At 48.7% G+C, this 20,505-nt stretch overlaps 7 protein-coding genes across 7 annotated transcripts; 2 read left to right on the forward strand and 5 right to left on the reverse strand.

Annotated features, from left to right (window-relative positions):
• Positions 1 to 4,228: 4,228 nt before the first annotated feature.
• TRV_06268 (uncharacterized protein) lies at positions 4,229 to 4,450 on the reverse strand (the record flags this gene model as incomplete). The annotated part of the gene is made up of 1 exon (XM_003019651.1): positions 4,229 to 4,450. A coding segment is annotated over one exon (222 nt), but the record flags the coding sequence as incomplete, so codon positions are not given.
• An 813-nt stretch (positions 4,451 to 5,263) lies between these two features.
• TRV_06269 (vegetative incompatibility WD repeat protein, putative) lies at positions 5,264 to 7,132 on the reverse strand (the record flags this gene model as incomplete). Its single annotated transcript, XM_003019652.1, has 3 exons — positions 5,264 to 5,788; positions 5,871 to 6,409; positions 6,484 to 7,132. 3 exons carry the CDS (start codon positions 7,130 to 7,132, stop codon positions 5,264 to 5,266), a joined length of 1,713 nt encoding a protein of 570 aa, XP_003019698.1.
• Positions 7,133 to 8,479: 1,347 nt separating this feature from the next.
• On the forward strand, positions 8,480 to 9,614 carry TRV_06270 (sterol delta 5,6-desaturase, putative; the record flags this gene model as incomplete). Its single annotated transcript, XM_003019653.1, has 2 exons — positions 8,480 to 8,763; positions 8,828 to 9,614. 2 exons carry the CDS (start codon positions 8,480 to 8,482, stop codon positions 9,612 to 9,614), a joined length of 1,071 nt encoding a protein of 356 aa, XP_003019699.1.
• A 750-nt stretch (positions 9,615 to 10,364) lies between these two features.
• On the reverse strand, positions 10,365 to 12,884 carry TRV_06271 (uncharacterized protein; the record flags this gene model as incomplete). The annotated part of the gene is made up of 4 exons (XM_003019654.1): positions 10,365 to 11,263; positions 11,325 to 11,506; positions 11,562 to 12,764; positions 12,820 to 12,884. The coding sequence occupies 4 exons, from the start codon at positions 12,882 to 12,884 to the stop codon at positions 10,365 to 10,367; spliced, it is 2,349 nt and encodes a 782-aa protein (XP_003019700.1).
• A 2,701-nt stretch (positions 12,885 to 15,585) lies between these two features.
• Positions 15,586 to 17,410, reverse strand: TRV_06272 (uncharacterized protein; the record flags this gene model as incomplete). The annotated part of the gene is made up of 6 exons (XM_003019655.1): positions 15,586 to 15,719; positions 15,784 to 16,263; positions 16,351 to 16,699; positions 16,890 to 16,958; positions 17,058 to 17,230; positions 17,386 to 17,410. 6 exons carry the CDS (start codon positions 17,408 to 17,410, stop codon positions 15,586 to 15,588), a joined length of 1,230 nt encoding a protein of 409 aa, XP_003019701.1.
• A 589-nt stretch (positions 17,411 to 17,999) lies between these two features.
• TRV_06273 (uncharacterized protein) lies at positions 18,000 to 19,154 on the forward strand (the record flags this gene model as incomplete). The annotated part of the gene is made up of 5 exons (XM_003019656.1): positions 18,000 to 18,164; positions 18,196 to 18,327; positions 18,430 to 18,475; positions 18,514 to 18,691; positions 18,773 to 19,154. 5 exons carry the CDS (start codon positions 18,000 to 18,002, stop codon positions 19,152 to 19,154), a joined length of 903 nt encoding a protein of 300 aa, XP_003019702.1.
• Positions 19,155 to 19,457: 303 nt separating this feature from the next.
• TRV_06274 (uncharacterized protein) lies at positions 19,458 to 19,964 on the reverse strand (the record flags this gene model as incomplete). Its single annotated transcript, XM_003019657.1, has 2 exons — positions 19,458 to 19,586; positions 19,770 to 19,964. 2 exons carry the CDS (start codon positions 19,962 to 19,964, stop codon positions 19,458 to 19,460), a joined length of 324 nt encoding a protein of 107 aa, XP_003019703.1.
• Positions 19,965 to 20,505: the final 541 nt, after the last annotated feature.

The raw sequence follows: 20,505 nt of genomic DNA on the forward strand, positions 1-20,505 counted from the left end.
ACTAGAAAAAAAAAAAAAAGAAAAAAAAAAAAGAAAAGAAAGAAAGAAAGAAAGGCTTTGAAAAAGGGGCGCCACCTATCCTAGGATCAAGAGACAGAGTATCTCCGCGTGACTGATCTTCCCCAGCAGCGCTTCCAGCTTCCCAATTATGGTATAGGGGCTCGCTGCTTAATCTGATACAAGGAGTCCCCCCCTTTTAAGATTTACTAGCTGTATTTTTCCCGCAGACTACTTGACTTACCTTGCTGTTATGGATATCTTGCTAAGGCGTACTTCGCCGAACAACCCCGTTTAATCTTTTCAGCGCAAAATCGAGTTGTCATAACCGCAAAAGCAAAACGGAAATGATCAACCACTTGGTCTCGGCATAGTTGGAAGGAAGAGACGATTCACAGTCGCTGGCCCTTCTTGCCTCTCCTCTCTCCGAATGCTCTCAAATCAAGACAAGGGCATTGTGGCCACAAGGCCTAGAGTGTCATCGATTTGGACTGCTTGAGTGCAAATAGTTTAGTGATTAGTCAAGATATGGAATGACTTCTCAGCATGTCAAACAGAATAAAGGGGTAAACCCTTACTTGGATCATCCAAAAAGGACTCCACGGCAATCCCCTACATGCATAGCTAACTGGAAGAACTACTATCGATTGTCTATCGACAGCTATCGATTGACAACAAAAATCGATGTGTCTATTTCGCGCGCCCCTTACGGAGTACATCTTTTCGAATGAGCAAAGGAGAAGCCCAAGTAAGCAAGACACGGCTAAAGTGGCCAGAAAATACCACACTATCCGTTGCCGCACCACCACCAGCGGCAGGCACTTACCATAAGTGTTTTCTTACCTGATACCATACCTGACGCTAAAACTGTCCCATCTTGAACTTTGAAAAGCAGGAGACGGAGGACTGGCTGAGTCCACGAAGCACGCTGTGCAGCAGACATGCACTGTATGGTTTCGATTATACGTCGTCCTTCCACGGCGTATATTCTCCGTCACACAGGAAAGGGCGTCCTGAGCGCGGATAGGATATCAATCGGGCCAAAAAGAAATTACGCGGAAGAACTCATGTCTGTCTCGAACACTAAAGAGGAACGCAGGCCAGCTTGAAACAGGAACGAACCGTGGGACTCGCTTTCAGTTTCTCTCCCGCACTCGGTCTCATTTTTGCCTTCCGCACTTATTTCTGTTTAGTTATGAGGGGGCGCGCAAAACAAAAGTGAGGCTTTGTATGAAAGGGAAATACTGGCAAGTTAACTGGCCCACCCAATCAATGATTTTAGAGAGATGTACAAGGTGGCGTTTCTTGGATACCCTTTCATCAACTTTGCCTCTAGATCGGGGTACTAGGATCGATGATCTTCACCTAAATACCAAGGCGAGAAAGGTCATCGTCTGCAAGGCTTCACATTAGGCGCTGATATCTTATGCGGATGATGCAAATGTGCTCCCCATTCTCGGCTTCAGCTTCTCACACTTGAAATTGAATACGAAACTGTGTTCCCATGAAAAAGACATGATCATGAATGCTCTTTTGTAAATCCTTTTGTTTCCCCTTGTATTTGCGCGGGATTCGTCCTCAATATACGAAGGAGACAAACGGGATACATTCGCCGGCTGCATGCATGTTGCATGTTCTCCTGCCATCCAAAGGGGCTGGTTTGCATTTTTAGCTTCCTTGAAGTAAGAAGAAACCACAAGCCGACGTTCAACAGTGTGCTTCGGCTATTTGGTGAAGGAACAAGCTAGCTAGCCTGCTTCCTTTTTTTTTCCCCCTCTCCTCGTCTACGCGCTGAGCAAGCCTCAAGCGTCTCAACGTGCAGTCCAGGCTGCGGGATGGCATCCCAGATTGTAATATCCGCTTCGCTGGGCAGGGAAATGGGGTATTTCTCGGCACCGTCTCCCGTCACTTGCGGAGATACTAACAATTGCAGATGAGGAGAGAGTCTATGCTCTCTCTCCATTGTGTTGTTAGCTTATTGGAGCGTCTTCGGTGTTACAATCCACTAATTTTGGCCGAGCATGTGTAGGAGAGAACTGCCTTTGTTCACTTCATCATAACCATCATCCGGAGAAACCCCAAGAGTTGTCACTAAGTATACCAGAATAAAAGGCACAGGTCGTGGGTGATATCATGTTGTGATACCTGTTGTACCCCGTCTACAGCCAGAATGATAGGTCGGAATCCTTTTCATCCTATCTCCGCCCAACCCTTTCCATTAGAGTCAAGCTTTGTTGTCTTGACTACCGACTTGCGGTTGGTTATCGGGGGCCTGCTTCTCAGAAATCCGTATGGGGGATATCTGATATATTCTATCAACCATAGGCTTCGTCACATCAAAATCTTTAGCTGTGTGCGCGTTGGATTTGGCAAGGCAAATTCGTCCCACGTAGTAACCTGATGAGAATCCCGCTGAAAAGTCACTTGGAGGCGTGAGAAGGGACACGAGGATACGTACTGCCTATGACTGGCCGTTGTTCTCCCCCTAGTCGAGGTCACACTACATTTATTCGTTTACAGGCCTGCAGAAACTATTCCGCTCTGGTGGCCTCGACATGGGTATGACAGCCCACATACCAACTTCAATAAATCAGGATACTGTGCCTCGTACCCATTTGACAGTGGCGGGAAAATTAAGGAACCCTCGAGCGAGCAACGGTTAACTGACATCTACCTAGGGGAGCATTAACCAGCCGTCTCATGGGAGGTATTCTGTCCGTGAGTGGGCGGGTGAATATTGATACATGCGACGCCAGGGCACAGCGAATACCATCGAACACTATAGTTAAATATTCACAAAACCAGGATATCTTTCTACTACTGGCTAATTATCAGTCCACAGGACCAGAATGGCGGCCGGTTCGGAATCTCATGTACAGCTGAGGGTTGAGCCGACAAATACCGTATAACGTCGGGTCCGGTCCGAATTCCTAGACCCTCCTCCCATGGTCTACTTGTGGCTCTGTATGCCCGGTTTCTAACCTAGGAAACGACAACCTCCAAGGTGTGGGCATGGCCGAGGCTTTACGGGGGTCAATAAACCTGGCCACGCAATAATGAGAATATCCAGCAAGAAAAATAAATCATCAGCTTCAGAAGGCCCCGACTTCCTCAACGTATGTACATTCGGCGTTTAGGTGCGGGATCCTCTGTATGTAATAGGGCGAACTGCATTCGAAACTGGTCCGGGTCTGGCTTCCTTTACACAGGGCCCCTTGGACAGCAAAATGAAACCAATAGGTAGGTGCTCACGGCCCTGGTAACAAAGGTCTAGCCAATTTCAAACATAGACAGAACGAAGTTGATTGAAAATGATAGATAAATATGGCGTCAAGCCGTGTATCGGTCTAGATATCAACCCATTGGTCTATACACACCAAATGAAACAAGCTCTTGCTGTTCCATTTTTGTGGAGGGATTTAATCGACTTGCCATTCGGGCTGAGTTTCGTCAGCCGCCCGTTATCGTTATGAGTAACCGCATGGATTTATCAGGTATAAATATGGAGACCGGGCGTAGAAGTTCCTTGTTCTTCTCCTTGGAATAGTTCATGCAAGGAGAGCAATAGTTTACTTCTCCCGTGACAGTAGTCAAACGGCATGGCCTCAAGCAGGTCGTCAATTTAGCAACAGTCCAGGATCTAATCTTGTCCAAGGAAATTAATAATGGGACGTCCAAGATGGGGTTGTTCCTCATAGCCCAGTGCCCGAAGTAAGCCGGAGCAGAGCTGGGGTACGCAATAACTAATGGCGCCAAATTGGTATTGAACGATGGCTGGTGTAGGCCAGTATTTAGCAGATGGACGACTTCTTCCGCCTCATCGATAACATACCATAGAATCTAAAAACTGCATAATAAGGGGTGGACGGTATAGGGGCTAAGTAAATTGTGGTCAATTTAATGGCCATCAACTAATCGTGTGTAGCTCATAGTTAGGTATGTAGTGGCTGCCTACCTAAACGGAACCCTTTGGTAGATAGTTTCTGGTCAATTTTACGTTCCGTCGACTTTGATAGCTCTCGCGGGAGAGCCAGGCTCGCATACAGGAAGAGAATAGATGAGAGACTCTGATATTACCCGAAAAAAGCACAACGGGCACAAGATAACACACAATAGTACATGATAACTAAAAGAGAGCGCAGAGAAGGACAAAAGCAGACATGAGATCCACAAGCATGTCAAGAACCCACCGCCGCACCATGGTCATCGTGATATCATCTTAGTGGGCCAATTACTCCCTCCAGCATGGGAAAATCTTTGTTTCCTTCTGCCTCCTGAAATGGAATCGAGAGCATCCAATGTAGAAAAGGAGAGTTGATCGAATACAGTTAGTGACGAAACACTCAACTCGAGGTACGTACAAGGTGGTAAGAGCAGCAAGGGAGGGATTGGCCAGATATTGGTGTAAAACTGCAGGAGCTTTCTTCTTCCTCTTTTTGAGCAGACTTTGAAGCTGCAGGCAAGAGTATGGATATTATACCCGTGGTTTCAGGACGGGACGGTGCATAGCCAAAGGGCAGAGGGAGCAATGAGCACAGAGGCATTGCGGAACGATAACAGGAACGGTAAAATAGAACGGAATACAGGAGAACGCAGATCGAGGCACAGACAAAATATAAAGGTAAAAAAAAAGTATTCATTTTGTATATAGTTTTTTTCTTCATTTCCGTTTGTCGTTGGGGAACATTGATAAGCACACAAACAGAACGAGACTGGTAAAGATGTGGGCGAAAAACACAATAAACTGACAGGCAAGAAGGAATAGGGAAGAGGAAGTAAAATTGCGCCATTATTTCTAAAAATGTAAGTAGTTAAAAGCATTGCTAAGGAGTGGCAGTGTGGAAAGAAGCTGCATGGGGATGTGAGTGACAATAGATTTATCGGCGGTTCCATGTCGAGTAGCTAAGCATAACAATTGTTAGCGAACGGTTACTGACCGAATTAATAAGGGATAACGGGGATTAGTACTAACCTCCAGATTCTAGCACGCATGTCTCCACTTCCAGTTGCGAATAGCTGGCCAGTTGGGCTCGGGGCAACAGAGATAACTATAAGTAGTAAATAGGTCAGTCATAATCTAGAACACGAAACATGTTAGAGAAATGGCAGGAGGACATACCCGAGTTTTTGTGACCCTGAAGCATCATCTGAGCGTGACCGGTAGCAGGATCCCAGAATTGAACACCTCTATCTTTCGAACCGCTCATCACCCAGTGACCGTCAGGTGTCAGACAGACACTAAGCACAAAGTCCTTTAAATAGATGGTTAGCCTGGAAAACACGCCCAAGATAACATGGTGATCGCTACGGGATGGCCTACCTTGTGTCCTTCGAAAGTGCGTACACACTTTCCTCCCTTTGGTCCTGTTCCGGGTACCATTCCTCTTGGGGGTGTGAGCTCCCACATCTTGATAGTCTTGTCCAAACTGCCGCTAACAAGGTCTCTGCCATTTGGTGCAAAAGCAACACTGTAAACACTGTCTCTATGGCCATCAGGGCTCTCAAGACGCTCAACAAGGTATCCAGTGGTGGTATCCCAGACACGGACGCTCTTATCAAGAGATCCAGCAGCCACATAGCGACCGTCTGGGGAGATGGCAACGGTGGTGACGCCGTCCTCAATGCTGAGGATGAGTTCCTGCTTGCCATCAACAATATCCCAGAGACGGACGGTCTTATCGCCACTTCCTGAGGCGATATAACGGCCATTTCGCGCAAAATCAAGGGAGTAGATGTCTTGCTCGTGTCCAGAGAAGATGTTCTTGATTGTGCGGCTAGCAATATCCCAGACCTAGTGGAGACAGTTAGCCAAAGAAATTTGGTACAATCATATTGTTAACAATAAAACAAAGGCAGAAAGCATGAGAACCTACCCTAATCTGCTTATCTTCAGCACCAGTAGCAAGGTATCTGCCATCAGGGCTGAAACAGACGCTTCGAATGTAGAGGTCACCGTCCTTGTCAACAGAGTCATCCTGGAGCGTGCTAACTAGCAAGCCAGTGCTCACTTCGAAGATCTGGGCAGAACGGTTACACCCAGTGGCTACGTGCTTACCATCGGCACTGAAGCGGACACAGCAGACAACACTGTCGTGGATAAGGTTGTGAACGAGGTCGACATCCAGGACACGAGGAATGTCCGGATTAAAGACAGCGTACCAGTCGCTGCTTTCCTTCTTCTGGCTGGGTGGGAGCTTATCTGGGTCGAGCTCTGCAAGAGTATTACCAACAGTGCGGTAAGGGGGTCCTCCCTGTGGGTTTGCAGCGCTCTGGAGGGGCATCTGGGGGGATGGGCGAGCATCAGAGAAGGCCATCTGCTGGCTTTGCTGGGGGGTTGCAGGGCCGGCTGGAGCACGGGCATTACGGCCTTTTCCGGGACCTGGAGAGGCAGTAGGAGCTGGAGGACCAAATGCTAATTAGAAGAGTATGGTTAATACACAGTGTACATGTACGTCTGTGTACGACAAGGTATTTCTGGTGACATACCTGAGCCATTAACGGCAGAACCCTGCTGGTAACCGCCAAAGGCGCCTTGAGGAGGCTGCGGAGGTCCCTGGGCGTTGGGGGGATTCTGTAGTGAGTGTTGAGCGCCCTGTTGCTGGTCTTGCGGCGGAGGTGGGGGAGCAAGAGCTGGCGCACCGCCGCCCTGGTTAGCCATAATGCCTCCGAAGAGGTTGCTGGGGCCGTGTCCAAGGGCTGGAGGGGGTGCCTGGGAGGGGCCTCCGTGTGGTGGTGGGCCGCCGACGTGAGATGGGGGAACGTGGATACCGCGAGATTCGAGCTCCATGCGTAGTGTGCGTATTTCAGCCTCGTAGCTAGTACAACATGTTAGAGATAGCATTGTGCCGGCAAAAATAGAAAGAAGACGTACTCTTGTTTCATCTTGAGCTGAGCCTGCTCCAACTGGTAGACCTTTTGCCGGATCATCTCCATCTCCTGGAGCTGGCCGGTCACTACAAATGTCAGTCAGACTAGATATTGTACATCGCAAAAACGGGCGGGGAATCATACGCTGATGTTCGAACTCGCCGGTGCTGCGCGACTGGTTATCGAACTCTTGTCGTAGCTGGTCGAGCAGCTCGGTCAGGCGCGTGTTTGGCGGCGCGGTGACCATGGCTCGATGAGACCCATACATGGCGGCGGTGCTGCTGTTTCGTGTATCTCGTGAAGTCGAAGCGTGGTTAATGGGAGAAGAAAGAAGCGAACGGCGCCCTGGGAAAGCGGGAACAAGAGCGTCAGCGTTGGACTTTTTGCAATATATATTAATTTATATAACCCAAACTGGTCGTTTTTGTTATGGACCCGCACGGACTTTTTGGCGACAGGGGGATGAGGCTGAAGTCTGGCGCAACAAGAGACCAACAGTGCAAAGGGGAAAGCTAGGGGAGCTGTATATACCGGGAGAACAATCGCGTGTTCAGGCTTTGGGAGAACTTCCAGCCGAAGTCAGGGAGAGAAACGGGCGTGGCGGGTGTTGCTTTTTTGGTGATGCGATTGCGCCAAATTGAACGGTGACGGCGGCAACAACCGCAGCAGCCACAGCAAAAGGGTCGAAAAAGAAAGGCAAACGAAAGAGGAGGAGGAGAAGTAAAGGCGAACTCGGTCAGGATAGAGAGTTGAAGCCCAAGAGCTGCCGGCGTGGTGGGTGATCGCAGGGAGGTTGGCTTGAATTGGGCGAGTTTGAAGGTTGAAGGGAGAAGAAGTTGAAGAAGGATGAAGAGCGAGGAAGAAGAAAAGAAGAAAGTTTCCTAGTGGATGCTTGGGAGATGCTTCTGGGGTTTCAGGCCCAAAACCTCGCTCTGCTTCTCCTGACGTTTGCCTCGTCTTCTCCGTTTGCTTGTCCGAGCTGTTTTCTGCGTAGATTTCGACGCTGAAGTCGCTGAGGTCGTCAGATTAGGCGTTGCTGCGTTTATTTATCCAGTTTCCTCGTCCCATTCAGTCCATGTTATGCTCCTGCTCTGCCTGTTTTTGGAAGTGCCAAGACAATTGTACATGCATAAATCGTCGCTTAGATAACCAGCCACCCGGCTTAGTCATAGAGCACAGACCATGCTGAATAAGGAACTCAATTGGGACTAGCGGGGTTTTCTGTTTGTCTTACTAAGCAGTTCTTTATCTGATCCAGATGGGGTCGCTTTTTCGGGTTAGTCACTTTCTTTATTCGGCGCCCTTTTTCCCTCGCGATTTCAAATCCTCCCGTCGACTGCGACGTCTTGAAATATCTGCGATCCTCAGATTCCTCCTCAACTTCCGTCCATCCCTCCTCTCCCTACCTGAGCTCAGGGCGACGCTCGCTGATACCTCGGCGCATTGCTTTTTCAGGCCAGCTTTTCGTCGACGCACCAGTCAACAAGCTCAAACTTCGAGAAACTTTTTTTTTTTTTTTAACTTAAGCTTCTTGGCCTTAGGTTACTATCTATCAATCAGATATCAGCAGCGCCCGATTGGTAACAGACAAGCAGATACACACACGGCGCCCGCCATGGATATCGTTTTAGAAGTCTTCGATACATTCGTGTTCGACTACTTGTATGCCTGTGCGCTGCCTCTTTCTGCGCCGTCCAGTGATATCATCTCCAATGTTTTTAAGGGCGTCAACTCGACCACTGCCTCCACCATCGCTCAAGTCAACGGGATCGGCAATGGCTTTGTCTACACTCCTGCCACCAAGTATTTCTCTTTGGAGCCATTCGAGTATGCCTACCAGTCGTCTCTGCCTCGAGATAATGGCTTCCGTCAAGTCCTCAGTCTTTTCTTGATTACATGGTGAGTGTTCTCCAGTGTAGTTACCCTAGGCCTCTCAATCAACTATTTCTAATTTCAACCACAGGGTCTTTGGTTTAGTACTCTACTTCACTGTTGCCTCGCTTTCCTATGTTTTCGTTTTCGATAAAACCGCCTTCAACCATCCAAAGTACCTCAAGAACCAAATATCTCTTGAAATTGGCCAGGCCATGAGTTCAATGCCTGTCATGGCCCTCCTTACAGCCCCCATCTTTCTCACCGAGGTCAAGGGCTACTCCAAGATATACGACACCATTGAAGAGGCTCCCTTCCCAATGTACAATATCTTGCAGTTCCCGCTCTTCCTCCTTTTTACCGACTTCTGCATTTACTGGATTCACCGTGGCCTGCATCACCCTCTCGTCTACAAGAATATCCACAAACCACATCATAAATGGATCATGCCCACTCCCTATGCAAGCCACGCCTTCCACCCCTTAGATGGATGGAGCCAGGGCCTCCCATACCATATCTTCCCATTCATCTTCCCGCTCCAGAAGTTTGCCTATGTCCTGCTCTTCGTCGCTATCAATATTTGGACCGTCATGATCCACGATGGCGAATATGTGGCCAACAGCCCCATTATCAATGGTGCAGCATGCCACACCATGCACCATCTTTACTTCAATTACAATTACGGCCAGTTCACCACCCTCTGGGATAGACTAGGTAAAAGCTACCGTAAGCCCAATGACGAACTATTCCGTCGCGAGACCAAGATGGGACAAGCCGAATGGAATCGACAGGCTAAGGAGATGGAAAAGATGGTCAAAGAAGTCGAAGGCTGCGATGATCGCACGTACGAAGGCACTGAGGCCAAGAAGAACATTTGAGTTCGGACTCAACTGTCTCTGCCTTCTGCTTCTTCTCCGTTCTATCCTTCTACCCGAACTGACTGCGTCTGCCGGTCAGATATCATAGTCAAATTTTTTTTTTTTGGTCTACCGTTTCAATTTTGCATTTATTGGCTAATAACTAACGAGTAAATATGCCCCCACGCTCCCACGCTCCCACGCTTTGGGAGCTCTGCATATATGCTACTTTTCGTGTCCCCCCATTGCACCCAGCCTACTTACGTTTTTAATTGTTCAATTTCCACGTCTATCAACTGATTTGTTGATATATATCTGCCTTCCTTTCAATGTCGCCTTATTTTCACCATGCACAAAGTACAAATCCCTATTTCTTATGCCCCCCACTTTACGTTTCCCATGCCATAGAGACCACTGAAGAGTCTAGAAGAGAAATATTATAAATCGGTGGAGATTTTCGGTCAATAATTGTGATAGTAATATTTCGCTTCCTAGGCTTTACTGGTCAGCTTTTGATAGAGTTGTCTAGGCCTCAGTTAACATACACTCTTAGGTCTCTATAAAATCATTCAAAATTTAATTGACTAAAACTTAGTACATTGAGCTAGAACCTGAGTATTAACACATAACCTGAACTCAAACATTGAAAGGGTTGAAAATCAAGTGGAAGTGAACCAGAAAGAGAACATAAAGTACACATCAAGATACAGAGCATGGAAAAGCAGCGGTTGGATAGGGGCATGAATGAGTGAGAAAAGGCCATGGTCTAGCCTAGTCAATCTCTGCAGTGTCGTGCATCTCTTCGACATCCATAGCCGGTTCCTCGAGTGTCTTGCTTTCCTCAGTCTTCTCGTCAATTCCCAGTGGTGGTGCAGGAGGAGCCATGGTTCCAAGAGCCGGAGCGGAGGCCATTGCCTCATCAATAAACGCTCTCTCAACTGCAACCTTGCGTCTAAAGACGTTCAACCATCTGCTTCCCCACTGCTGGATCATCACATTCTCAGGCTGGAGTGAGTCATCCTCCGTCCGCTCCATCATGCCATCGCTATAGCCACCAGCTACTGGGACTAGCGTATCTTCGATCAGCTGGAACATAGAAAGCATATCCGCCTTCTCTTTCTTGAGGGTTTCATCTAGAATGCTGAGCTGCGGTTCATATAGCGTTGGCTGAGTTCTGGCTGCCACAATCTGACGCATTCGGTTTGTAACCTTGCGCATAGTGGCGGATATCATTTCGAAAATATGTGGTTTTGCCAACGTTGAACCCGCGGCGAGGTTGTCAACTAGCGCCCATTCGAGGACAGATAGAGGAGTGAGAATGGTATAATTCAATAGCTTGTCGATGATGTTGATGCCGATTCCGGGTTGGTCGACCCAGTATTCCATGACAGAATTGATTATTTGACGGCGTGCAGCATCAGACTTTGGACCGATGGCAAGAAGTCGGTCCTTGCAGCGCTCGATGCAGGAGAGGAAGTGTGAGAGAGATTTGGATCCCACGTAGCAAATGGAGGTCATGTAGACGTCAGTAGAAGCAATAAGAGGGTCAGTCAGCCCGTGAGTTTTAGCTTGTTCTTCGATCGAAGTAATGACAGCTTCGATTTCTTCATCTGACGATTTCTGGCGGATGAGTTTCATCAATTCTTGTCCCTCCTTTGAATACGGAGTTGCTATCCTTAAGTCAGCGCTTGTTTTCTTTCATCAGTTTCACAGTCGTAAACTTAAACGTACTCTCCTGAGAAAATTTGAAGTCCGGCGTGTCCTTCTCTTTGCCTTCAGTGATTAGCTCATGGTAAGGCTCTGGAAGGGTTCCTTTTATTCTCTGTGCGAAGCTCAGTCGAATTTCCTTATCTATGGCTCCAATGATAAATGCCTTCTTGGGGTGGACATCTGGTAGCTCAAGGTCGGCAACCCTGTAAAAAAGTTATTAGCAGCTGGGCTTATTTATCTCTCTTTTGGCGACCTTACCATTCAGTCCACTTCCACGTGAAACCGAAGTTGCTCAGGTGGTGGGAGAACCAATCCAAGAATCTATAAGCAAGTGAAAGGTCCAGCTTATCAATATTTCGGTACATGAATCGAATCGCACGCCCCAAACTAGGAGCGACTGCGGCGGGAGCAATCTTGCAGGATTCCGTAAGCACTGAATGGTAATATACCAGTTTATGTTCCGGGAATGGCAACCGCAGGAGCTGAGAGAAGGCAGCGTCAACAGCAACATCTTCTGGTTTCCAGGTTGACTTCTGAGGAGATGGAGAGTCACGCAGTTGGTCTAAAGGAACAGCTCGTTTAACAAAGGTATCTGGTGCAAAGTAGCAGTCCACATCGATCAGGAATTTGGCCGTTGCATTTCGGTTGAAGTCAAGAACATTGATGGTGTCAACCAATGCGTCGCGGACCAATGACGATGCAATATCGGATGTCGGAGGAACTGTGTCAATGTCTTGATGAGTATAGACGGAGAAATAGATCTCAGGGAAAATAGCCCTAGGCCCAGTCTTGACCGGGTTAGGGACTGCGATTGTTGGAAAAGCATGTTTGGTAATGGTCTTGGGAGTTTCTTCATTTTCCTTTTTCTCTTCCCCGTTCCCATCTTCCTTTGGCTCCTTTTGGGTGAGCGGTTCTTTCCATGGTCTCGGAATACAGGTAAGTTTCCACGACTGGGCAGCTTCACCTTGCAGCTGTTTCTGAAGCAGGCCTAAGGAACTTAATCTGCCGCCTTCATCTTCGCCTTGTTTCTTAGGGAAAGGGTCGACAATTGCTTCAAGGGTATGGGGGGTTGAGGCAATGATATCCGTCTTTTCTAGTAGAGCGGAGGCTTGAGGCTCGAATCCGGTGGCAGATGAGGCCATGACGTAAGGAATGGTGTACAGAATGACGCTGACAAGCTCTAATCCAAGAGAATCTTCAGACGAGCCAGTCTGAAGGTCAACAGCACGCGAAAAGAGCTCCTCCAGCACCGGGAATATACCATCGCCTTCAAACAGGCCCTGCAAACATCCCAGGAACCGCAGCATAAGCTTGGCATTTCGCCAATGGCCCTGTCCCACGTACAGAGCAGCTTGTTCTCCAATATTGGAGATAATTGGGGCAGTGGCTTCTGGCTTAAGGGTGTTTAGTACGAGGATAACCGCAGCGATAAAAGGTATTTTCAACGGTTGTTCGAGGATCCTATGATGGGCTGTTAGCTTAGTTCCGAGACCCATTGGAGTACTGTACCACTTACATCTGCAGAACAAGGTCTTCAAAGGCTACCTTCATTGACTCATCCGAATAATTCTCTGCAATCATGCTCGCGATTTTGGGGATATCATCTTCGGGACGTCTCGAAGTCTAAAATTCCACAACGAAATAAATCCGTTAGATAAAGCCAGCCACATGCAAGGTTCCGAAATCATTGGTCTAGCTTACTGGTTCTGCAACGTTCAATAGCTGTCTCCTAACGATCGCAGCAATTGGCTCTTCATATCTTCTGCGCTGGTGTCGATACCGATCACCGCCCTCATCATCTGGATGTATGAGTTAGCAACACTTCCAATAGAAAAAGGACCCGCACCTCGAAGACGCCAACAACGAACCTCTATATCTTCTCTTCCTACTATACCCTCCTCCATGTCCCTGTTTGCGCTGTTCATTTTCCACCATCGTGACTTCGCGTAGCTCTAGGAAGCTCTCTAGCCAGCTCTGCGCAAAAGGGTTTTCTCCGTTTCCAAGCCTCTCTCTTCTAAACGGAGCAGTCTAAAGCATTAATGCGTGATACGGAAGATAGTCAACACGATACCCTACTCAATTCTATCTCGGAGTGCGCGCAATCTCGACGGGGGAGCTCGGCGTTTGACAGGGAGCGAATTCGACACGTCCTAGGAAACAAGCCAACTGCACACCAGAATGAATTAATAGCTCGAGATCAGCAACAGACCAGAACCTGTGGTCTGGTAGATAGGCTGGATTATCACGTCTGTCTCCTGTGAAGCTGGCGGCATCCTCTGTGAAGGGCAATAGGAGGGAACAAGCAGTGAATAGTGAATCAAACAAACTATTTACAGCAGAGGTGCAGGAAGTTCAGGTCCCAGCAGGCTTTCGCTGCTACTTTTTTCCAGCAGTCACGTGGATGGCAATTCTCACATCCATAGTACCTAAGATGGGATTCTATTTGTGTGGCCATCATTCTATATAGACAAGACAGGCATTGGACAGCAAAGAGAGAACAGGGCACAGTATATGATAACAGGGACATCTTTGATGCTGGTGGTACAAGTAATGGCTATAGACTTTGGTCTACGTATAATCACCTAGAAAATGTCGAGCTTAGTGGCATCACTAGCAAGATGATTGCCCAACTGAATACATCCAAACTGTCATTCTCAGGTAGGTATGCTCGTATTCATATTCATGTCATATTCATATTTCTGTTCTCTATTGCATCACTGGTCGCTCCCACACGCCGTGTGTCGCCTGGGACTCCTCTCCATACATCAGCGCTCTATTGACTTCCTTCCACCTCCGCCGCCGTTGCATGTATCAATATCAAGTAAATGCCGTGCCACCCCATGACATTTGTGAATATGGCTATTTGTTCAGGAGGCCCGTCTTCGGTTGTCTCCCTGCTTGCCTTGATGATACCCATGTCTGTATGGAAGAAAACGGAACATGAAGGAGGAGAAAGTATGAGAAATAGGGAGTGGGGAAAGGAAAGGGTGTAAAGACGAGAAGACAAAGAGAAGAGAAGAATCGTAAGAAGAAGAAATAGTAGTAGAAAATTCTCGCCTATCTCGCAGTGTGAAGGTTGGATCTGCTTGGCTGCGCGAGGGTATGAGCGTATCTCTCTAACTATCCCTATCCGTAATCCTATTTCCTAAGCCATGTCCCTATTCCCACTCCTACTCCCGCTCTCACACTCTGATCCGAGTCCGAACTGAAGCCAGTCGGGTGAGGGGTGGTCCCACGTCAATCAGAATGTCATGCCATGGTTGTGTCGGACCGAAGGCGAAGGAGTCTTGAGAGAGGACGGTGGGAAAAATAAGAGGGAAAGAAAAAGGGAGAAAAAAAGAACAGCAACACATGTGGAATAAAAGATAAAAAAGAACAAACCTGCATCCGTCCTCATAAGCAAATAAACATGAAAGAGAAGAAAGAAAAAAGGACATCGAGGGAAAAGAGGGAATCTGAAGTGCCGGAAAGAAGAAGAAATAGAAGAAAAAGAAGGTAAAATCAAGTGGTATCATGCAAGCAAATCCTCCCCGCAAAGAGCAAGGACACAGGAGCAACACAGCACCGTAGCAACATAAGAAGACGTAGAAAAAGAAAGCCTCTTGTATGTAAATACAGAGGGAATCGACCTTGATGAGTGCAAGGGGGGGATATGTGTGCGTGGTATGTGTGCCTTTCCTTTCACCTGTAAGCTCTCGAGGTTATTCACAGAAACCATTTCCTCCTAATCCCACCTAGTTTTTTTGGACCTCTTTCTCCCCTATTCGCCTATTTTCATCTCTGTTCAATGGAGTCATGATTCATCAAGTGGTAATTGGTACGTGGTTGGTTTGGTACCCATCCGACCGTGTGTGGTGGTGGCACCGAGGTTTGTGTGAGTGCGTGAGAGATATTTTTTTTTTCGGGTTTTTTGTGGTTTTTGTGGTAATAGATGCATCGCGTCGTCATACCCCGGATCGAGACACAAGAAGGCCAGGCCGGACCAGATCTAAGATATGTTGCTATGATATATGATGCTTAACGAATCCTTGAGCAATAGAAAGGGCTTAACAGTGGTGGGCGGATCGACGTGAAAACGCTGGGGTTGAGGGAGAGGGGAGGTTTGGAAATGTGGGGAGGGGCATATCACGAAGTCGGACGAGATGGGAAATAGACTGATTTGGTGGGTTTGATAGACGGACCGACGGGAAATGGATCGTTTCGTGAGCCCGTGCATAGAAAAACCACTTCAAGGACATGTATCATCGTTCAAGACGTTAAAGCCGGGATATGAGTGCCTGAATCAATCAAGACGGGCCATCATCTCCTCTTTCTTGAGAGGAGTAAAGTTGTCGATGTCAAGACCCTGTGCAACAAGCTCTGCTCTGGCGTGTGGTGGAATGAGACGGTGGTTCATATTGGGAGCAATAGAGAGCTCTGCAATGGGAACAAGTCAGCAATAGAACCAATATAGAGCAAGGTAGCAAGCATTGAGACGTACCATGACGAGTGAAGTTGAAAAGCTTGGGCATGTCACGGGGAGGAGCATTTGGATGACGCGAGTCTGGAAGACGAACGTTTGGCTCACGGAGCTCATCAAAGAATGGATGGCAAAGAGCTTCGATGGAGGAAAGACGCTGGGTGGGGGTGTACTCGAGAAGAGCGGTGATCAAGTCAATTGCCTCGTGGGAGGCCTTGCGGAAGACCTGATAGGACGAACAAATTAGCATACACAGGTGGAAGAAAAAAAAAAAAAAAGAAAAGGAGTAAGGACGCCGGGATGGTACCTTGTTGAATGGGTGAGGCTTAATCTGGGGGAACTTGTGCTCCATGTAGTTGGGGTTCATGGTGCGGATCTGCTCGCGGGTGGGAGTGCCCAGAATCTTGATGATCTCAACCAGCTGGTCAATGCCAGACTCTCCCTGGAAAAGAGGCTGACCGAGCATGAGCTCTCCCATGACACATCCGGTGGACCAGACATCTGCACAGATATTAGTAAGGCATGTCTATATTATTTTATTTTTATGTTGTTATTGTTTGGTGTTGGGGATAGAGGTAAGGGACATACCGATCTTGGTGGTATAGTTGGTGGCACCGAATATCAGCTCAGGGGCGCGGTAGTAGCGGGAGCAGATGTAGGAGACGTTGGGCTCGTTGGCGACGAGGATCTTAGCACTGCCAAAGTCGCAGAGCTTGAGAATGCCGGTGCTGGGGTCAAGGAGGAGGTTCTGGGGTTTGATGTCACGGTGGCAGATGCCCTGGGAATGGATGTAGGCGAGAGAGCGGAACAACTGGTATGTGTACAGCTTCACCTCGAGGAGTGGCATGGTAGTCTTGAGCTTGTTGAAGTACCGCGAAGCGCGGTAGACGGTCTCTGGGACGTATTCAAGCACCAAGTTAAGGTAGACCTCGTCCTTCTATTAAAGAGAAAAAAGTGGTCGGGTCAGCAAAGAGGCTCAATGTCGTCGTTGTCGTTGTGGTCGTCGACGTCGTCAGTCGTCAACAACAACACGTTCTCCCACTTTCCACTTCTCCCACTTCACCAGACACACACGCACACACAAGACACGACACCACAATGCGAGAAACGACGGAGAAACGACTTACTCTATCACCGTTGGAGTAGTAAAACGCCTTGAGCTCGACAATGTTTGGGTGACGGACTATGCGCATGATCTGGAGCTCACGATTCTAACACGCAAAAGGAAAAAAATGGTCAGCTTTTTTACGGCCCTCTCTTTTGGACGCCAAATTACTCTTGCTGCCGGGGCTCACCTTGAAGCGTTTGTCCTGAAGGACGCGTTTGATGGCAGCATCTTCGCCTCCGGGAGACAGCTTGGTCTGGAAGACAATGCCAAAGGAGCCATTGCCCACGATCTTGCACTGGGTGTACTGCATATCACGAGTCTCGCCAGTAACGCCATCCTGGACCTTCTCACGGATCACCTCTGCAGACCAGTCAGTCAGTCGGTCAGTCAGTCATTCGAGCCAGCCGCCAGCTCCTGCGAGTCCAACCGGGGAGGTATCGTTGTCGAGGGCGAAGTGAGGGAGGGTTCGAGGTGGGAGGGGTAAAAGGGCAGCGAAGGGAGAGCAAGCGACTTACCACCCATACGCAGGCTGGAAAACATCCCAGGCCTATTCTGTGACATGTTGTCTTGCAGAAAGCCAACACGGAAGAGCTGGCCGGTTTTATCGAGCTGTTTGACAGCGGGAAGTTCTTTTTTTTTTTCCGTTCTTTCTTTCTCGACGAAACGAGGCGCTCTGGCGTGGGAGTTGAGGAAACGGGGGAACCTGGGCTAACTATCGCGTGGTACTGCGAAATTGAGGAGTTTCGAGAGGTCTGCTGAGAGGAAGAGAAGAAAGGGCACCACCACAACAAAGATTAGCGAGACCAGGCCGAAGCAAGGAAAAGAAAAGAAAAGAAAGAGAGAGAGAGTCTTTTTTTGCTGGGCAACGATCTCAACGGTCCCTTTCCCGTGTGTCTGTTTTAGTACCTTTTTCTTACTGGCCTTGGGGAGGCTCTCGATCGTCTTGCGGTACGGTCGAGGGCAGAGGAAGAAGAAGAAGAAGCGGAAGATGGGAGGTGGGCGAGAGAAAGAAAGAGAGGGAGGGAGGGAAGAAATAAATACACAGAGGGAGAGGAAGTGAAGAGGGCAGGCCAGGTGAATAAATAAGCAAGCAGTTTTTGTTATGGTAATGTAAGGGAAAGGGGAGGGAATGGAGGGAGAGGAACACAAGGCGGGCGTGCTGCGTGCAGGAAAAGAGGAGGAGGGCAAAGGACGACGACAGGCGGGCGGCGGGGATTTTTTTTTCTTGGGGGGGAGAAGAAGCAAAGCAGGCAGGCAGGAGGGAGGGAGGGAGGGAGGGAGACAAGACGGGCGGGTTTTTCCCTTAGGCTAGTTAGGTTAGGTAGAGAGAGAGGGAGAGAGAGGGAGGCAGAAGGGCAGCAGAAGGGCAGAGAGGCACAGCGGCAGCGGCAGCAGAGAGTTTCCTGGCAGGCTCCACCAAGCTTAAGATGAAGCAGGCAGACACAGATGGACAGCAGGTGGACAGCAGACTGACTGACTGACTGACTGACAGACACAGAGAGAGGACGGAAAGGGTGCAGACAGACAGAAAAGGATGAGCTGCAGCAAAGAGCAGGCAGGCAGAGGAGAAAGGGGAGACCTACAGTGAAGGAGGAGGGCCGGTGAGTGAGTGGGTGAGTGAGCTTTGTGGACGGGCGGTACAGCTGAGGACGACGCTGACGATGGGACAGACGAACGACAGCCGAAGACGGCAGACGAAGATGATGCTGTGACGGCAGAGAAAAGAGCCGGACGGTGGATGGAATATAGAAGACGACGACGAAGAAGCTGGGAAGGTCGAAGCTCGCCAGGTCTCTCTCCCAAGAAGAACTGCTCTACCCGGCAAGCTTATTTAACTACTCGACTAGTTATTTAAACTTGCGCCCAACAATGACGCTCGTGTGGTAAAGAGAGGGATTGAAGGCAGAAAGCAGGAGACAGCAGAGCAGACGGACGGCGGAGACAAGACGAAGATGCAAGACGAAGAAAAGGAAGAAGAAAAGAGAAAGGGGAAAGGGAGCTGGTTAAGAAGAAGAAGAAGAAGAAGAAGAAGGGGGAAAAAAGTGACCCCCATCCATCGCCAGTCAGTCTCCCTACTAACTACCTATTATTTACTTTGCTGCTTGCTCGACCTACTTTTTTTAAGTACGCTTGCTCGCAAAAACAAGCCCGCCTGCCAGACAGACGCCAGGCAGGCAGGCAGAGCTGCCACCAGGCGTCGGAGGGCGGAGGAGACGATGCAGCTCCCTCCGCGATCAACCCATCATCCATCATCCATGTCTACGGGAAGCCCTACGGGTTCTAACTGCACCAGCACAGTGCAACTTGCCATCATCTTCGCCCTGCGTCTCAGCAGCCCCCTGGTTTCTGGTTTCAGGGCAGGCAGTTACCGCGTGCTCTAGCTACATGTCCGTTCCCCTTAACCATGCACCCCCATCACTCTCCCGTCTCTCAGCTTTGTCGCTTTTCTAATAATTTTCAACAAGGAGAATGAGCAAAAGAAAAGGGAGAAGAAGCAGTCACGAGAGAAGCTTGAGGAATGGAGATCCTGGGCTGTGGTTGTAGTGGAAATAAACGACTGAAGTATAACCCAGGAGGTTACTTTCCGTTATCCAGCTTCTCCCTCTCCCTCTTCTCTCTTAATAGTTACCTCTGCTTCTTCTTCTTCTTCTCCTTCTTCTGTTTCTTTTTCTTTTTTTTTTTTTCCTGCTTCGGGTTCGGCTTCATCGTCTCCTTGCTAACTAACTACCTAATGGGGGGTGATCCTGCACTTAGGTTGCGGCCATAGGGACAGGGGGGGAAGATAAGAAGAGGGAAGAGGGAGTCAAAAAAAAAAAGCAGGACAACCGACCCTTTGGCCCAGGGCATGGATGGCATGGATGGTCAATTGGCCTTGAGAACCCCCGTCTCTCACTCTCACTCTCTCACTCCCTCTCTCTCCCTGTCCATCGTCATCGTCATCGTCCCATCTCGCGCCACGATAGAGATAGAACGACAACAAAAAAAGTAAAACAAAAAGAAACGAATAGCCGAAAAAGAAAGAAGGATGAGGATGAAAGATTGGCCATCTCATCGTCATCGTCATCACCTTCACCTTCTTCCTTTCTCCGACCATCTCGACTCTTTGAACTACCTGGTTTCAAAGAGTATATATCGTGTGCTGGGACTGCATATTGTCGGGTGACCAATTGCAATTTTCACCTGGACCAAGGATAAGCTGTCGGAAGTCACAGGATCGCGTATCCACCGGGGGGTTTAAGTTAGTTAGTTAGCTGGTGTGGGCGTGCTTGTTCTTCTTTTCTTCTTGTACCAGGCCCCGTACTCCGTACTCTACTGCGTATAGTTGAAGGTACAATCACGGCCTGCTTGACCTTCTGCTTCCTCTTCTTCCTCTTTCTTGCCTCCTCCTTCCGTGGCCACTCTTTTGCCTGCGCTCAACGGCCAAACAAGCGGTCGTCAACTAGCTGGCTGTCTGTCCATCTGTTTGTCTGTCTGTTTGTCTGGCTGACTGGCTGGTTCCCTGTTTGCTTGCAGGTGCAGAGCTCCCTCCCCTTGTCCAGTGCTGCTCGCCCGTATTATTAATACACAGCATGTCCACCGAGAGCCGATTTAGTGTTCGCTTGGCCGGCCAGGAGATGAAGTCATAAGTTTCCCCC

Source organism: Trichophyton verrucosum (assembly GCF_000151505.1).
Source record: "Trichophyton verrucosum HKI 0517 chromosome Unknown contig00687_1.f1.exp, whole genome shotgun sequence".
Classification (NCBI taxonomy): Eukaryota; Fungi; Ascomycota; class Eurotiomycetes; order Onygenales; family Arthrodermataceae; genus Trichophyton; species Trichophyton verrucosum.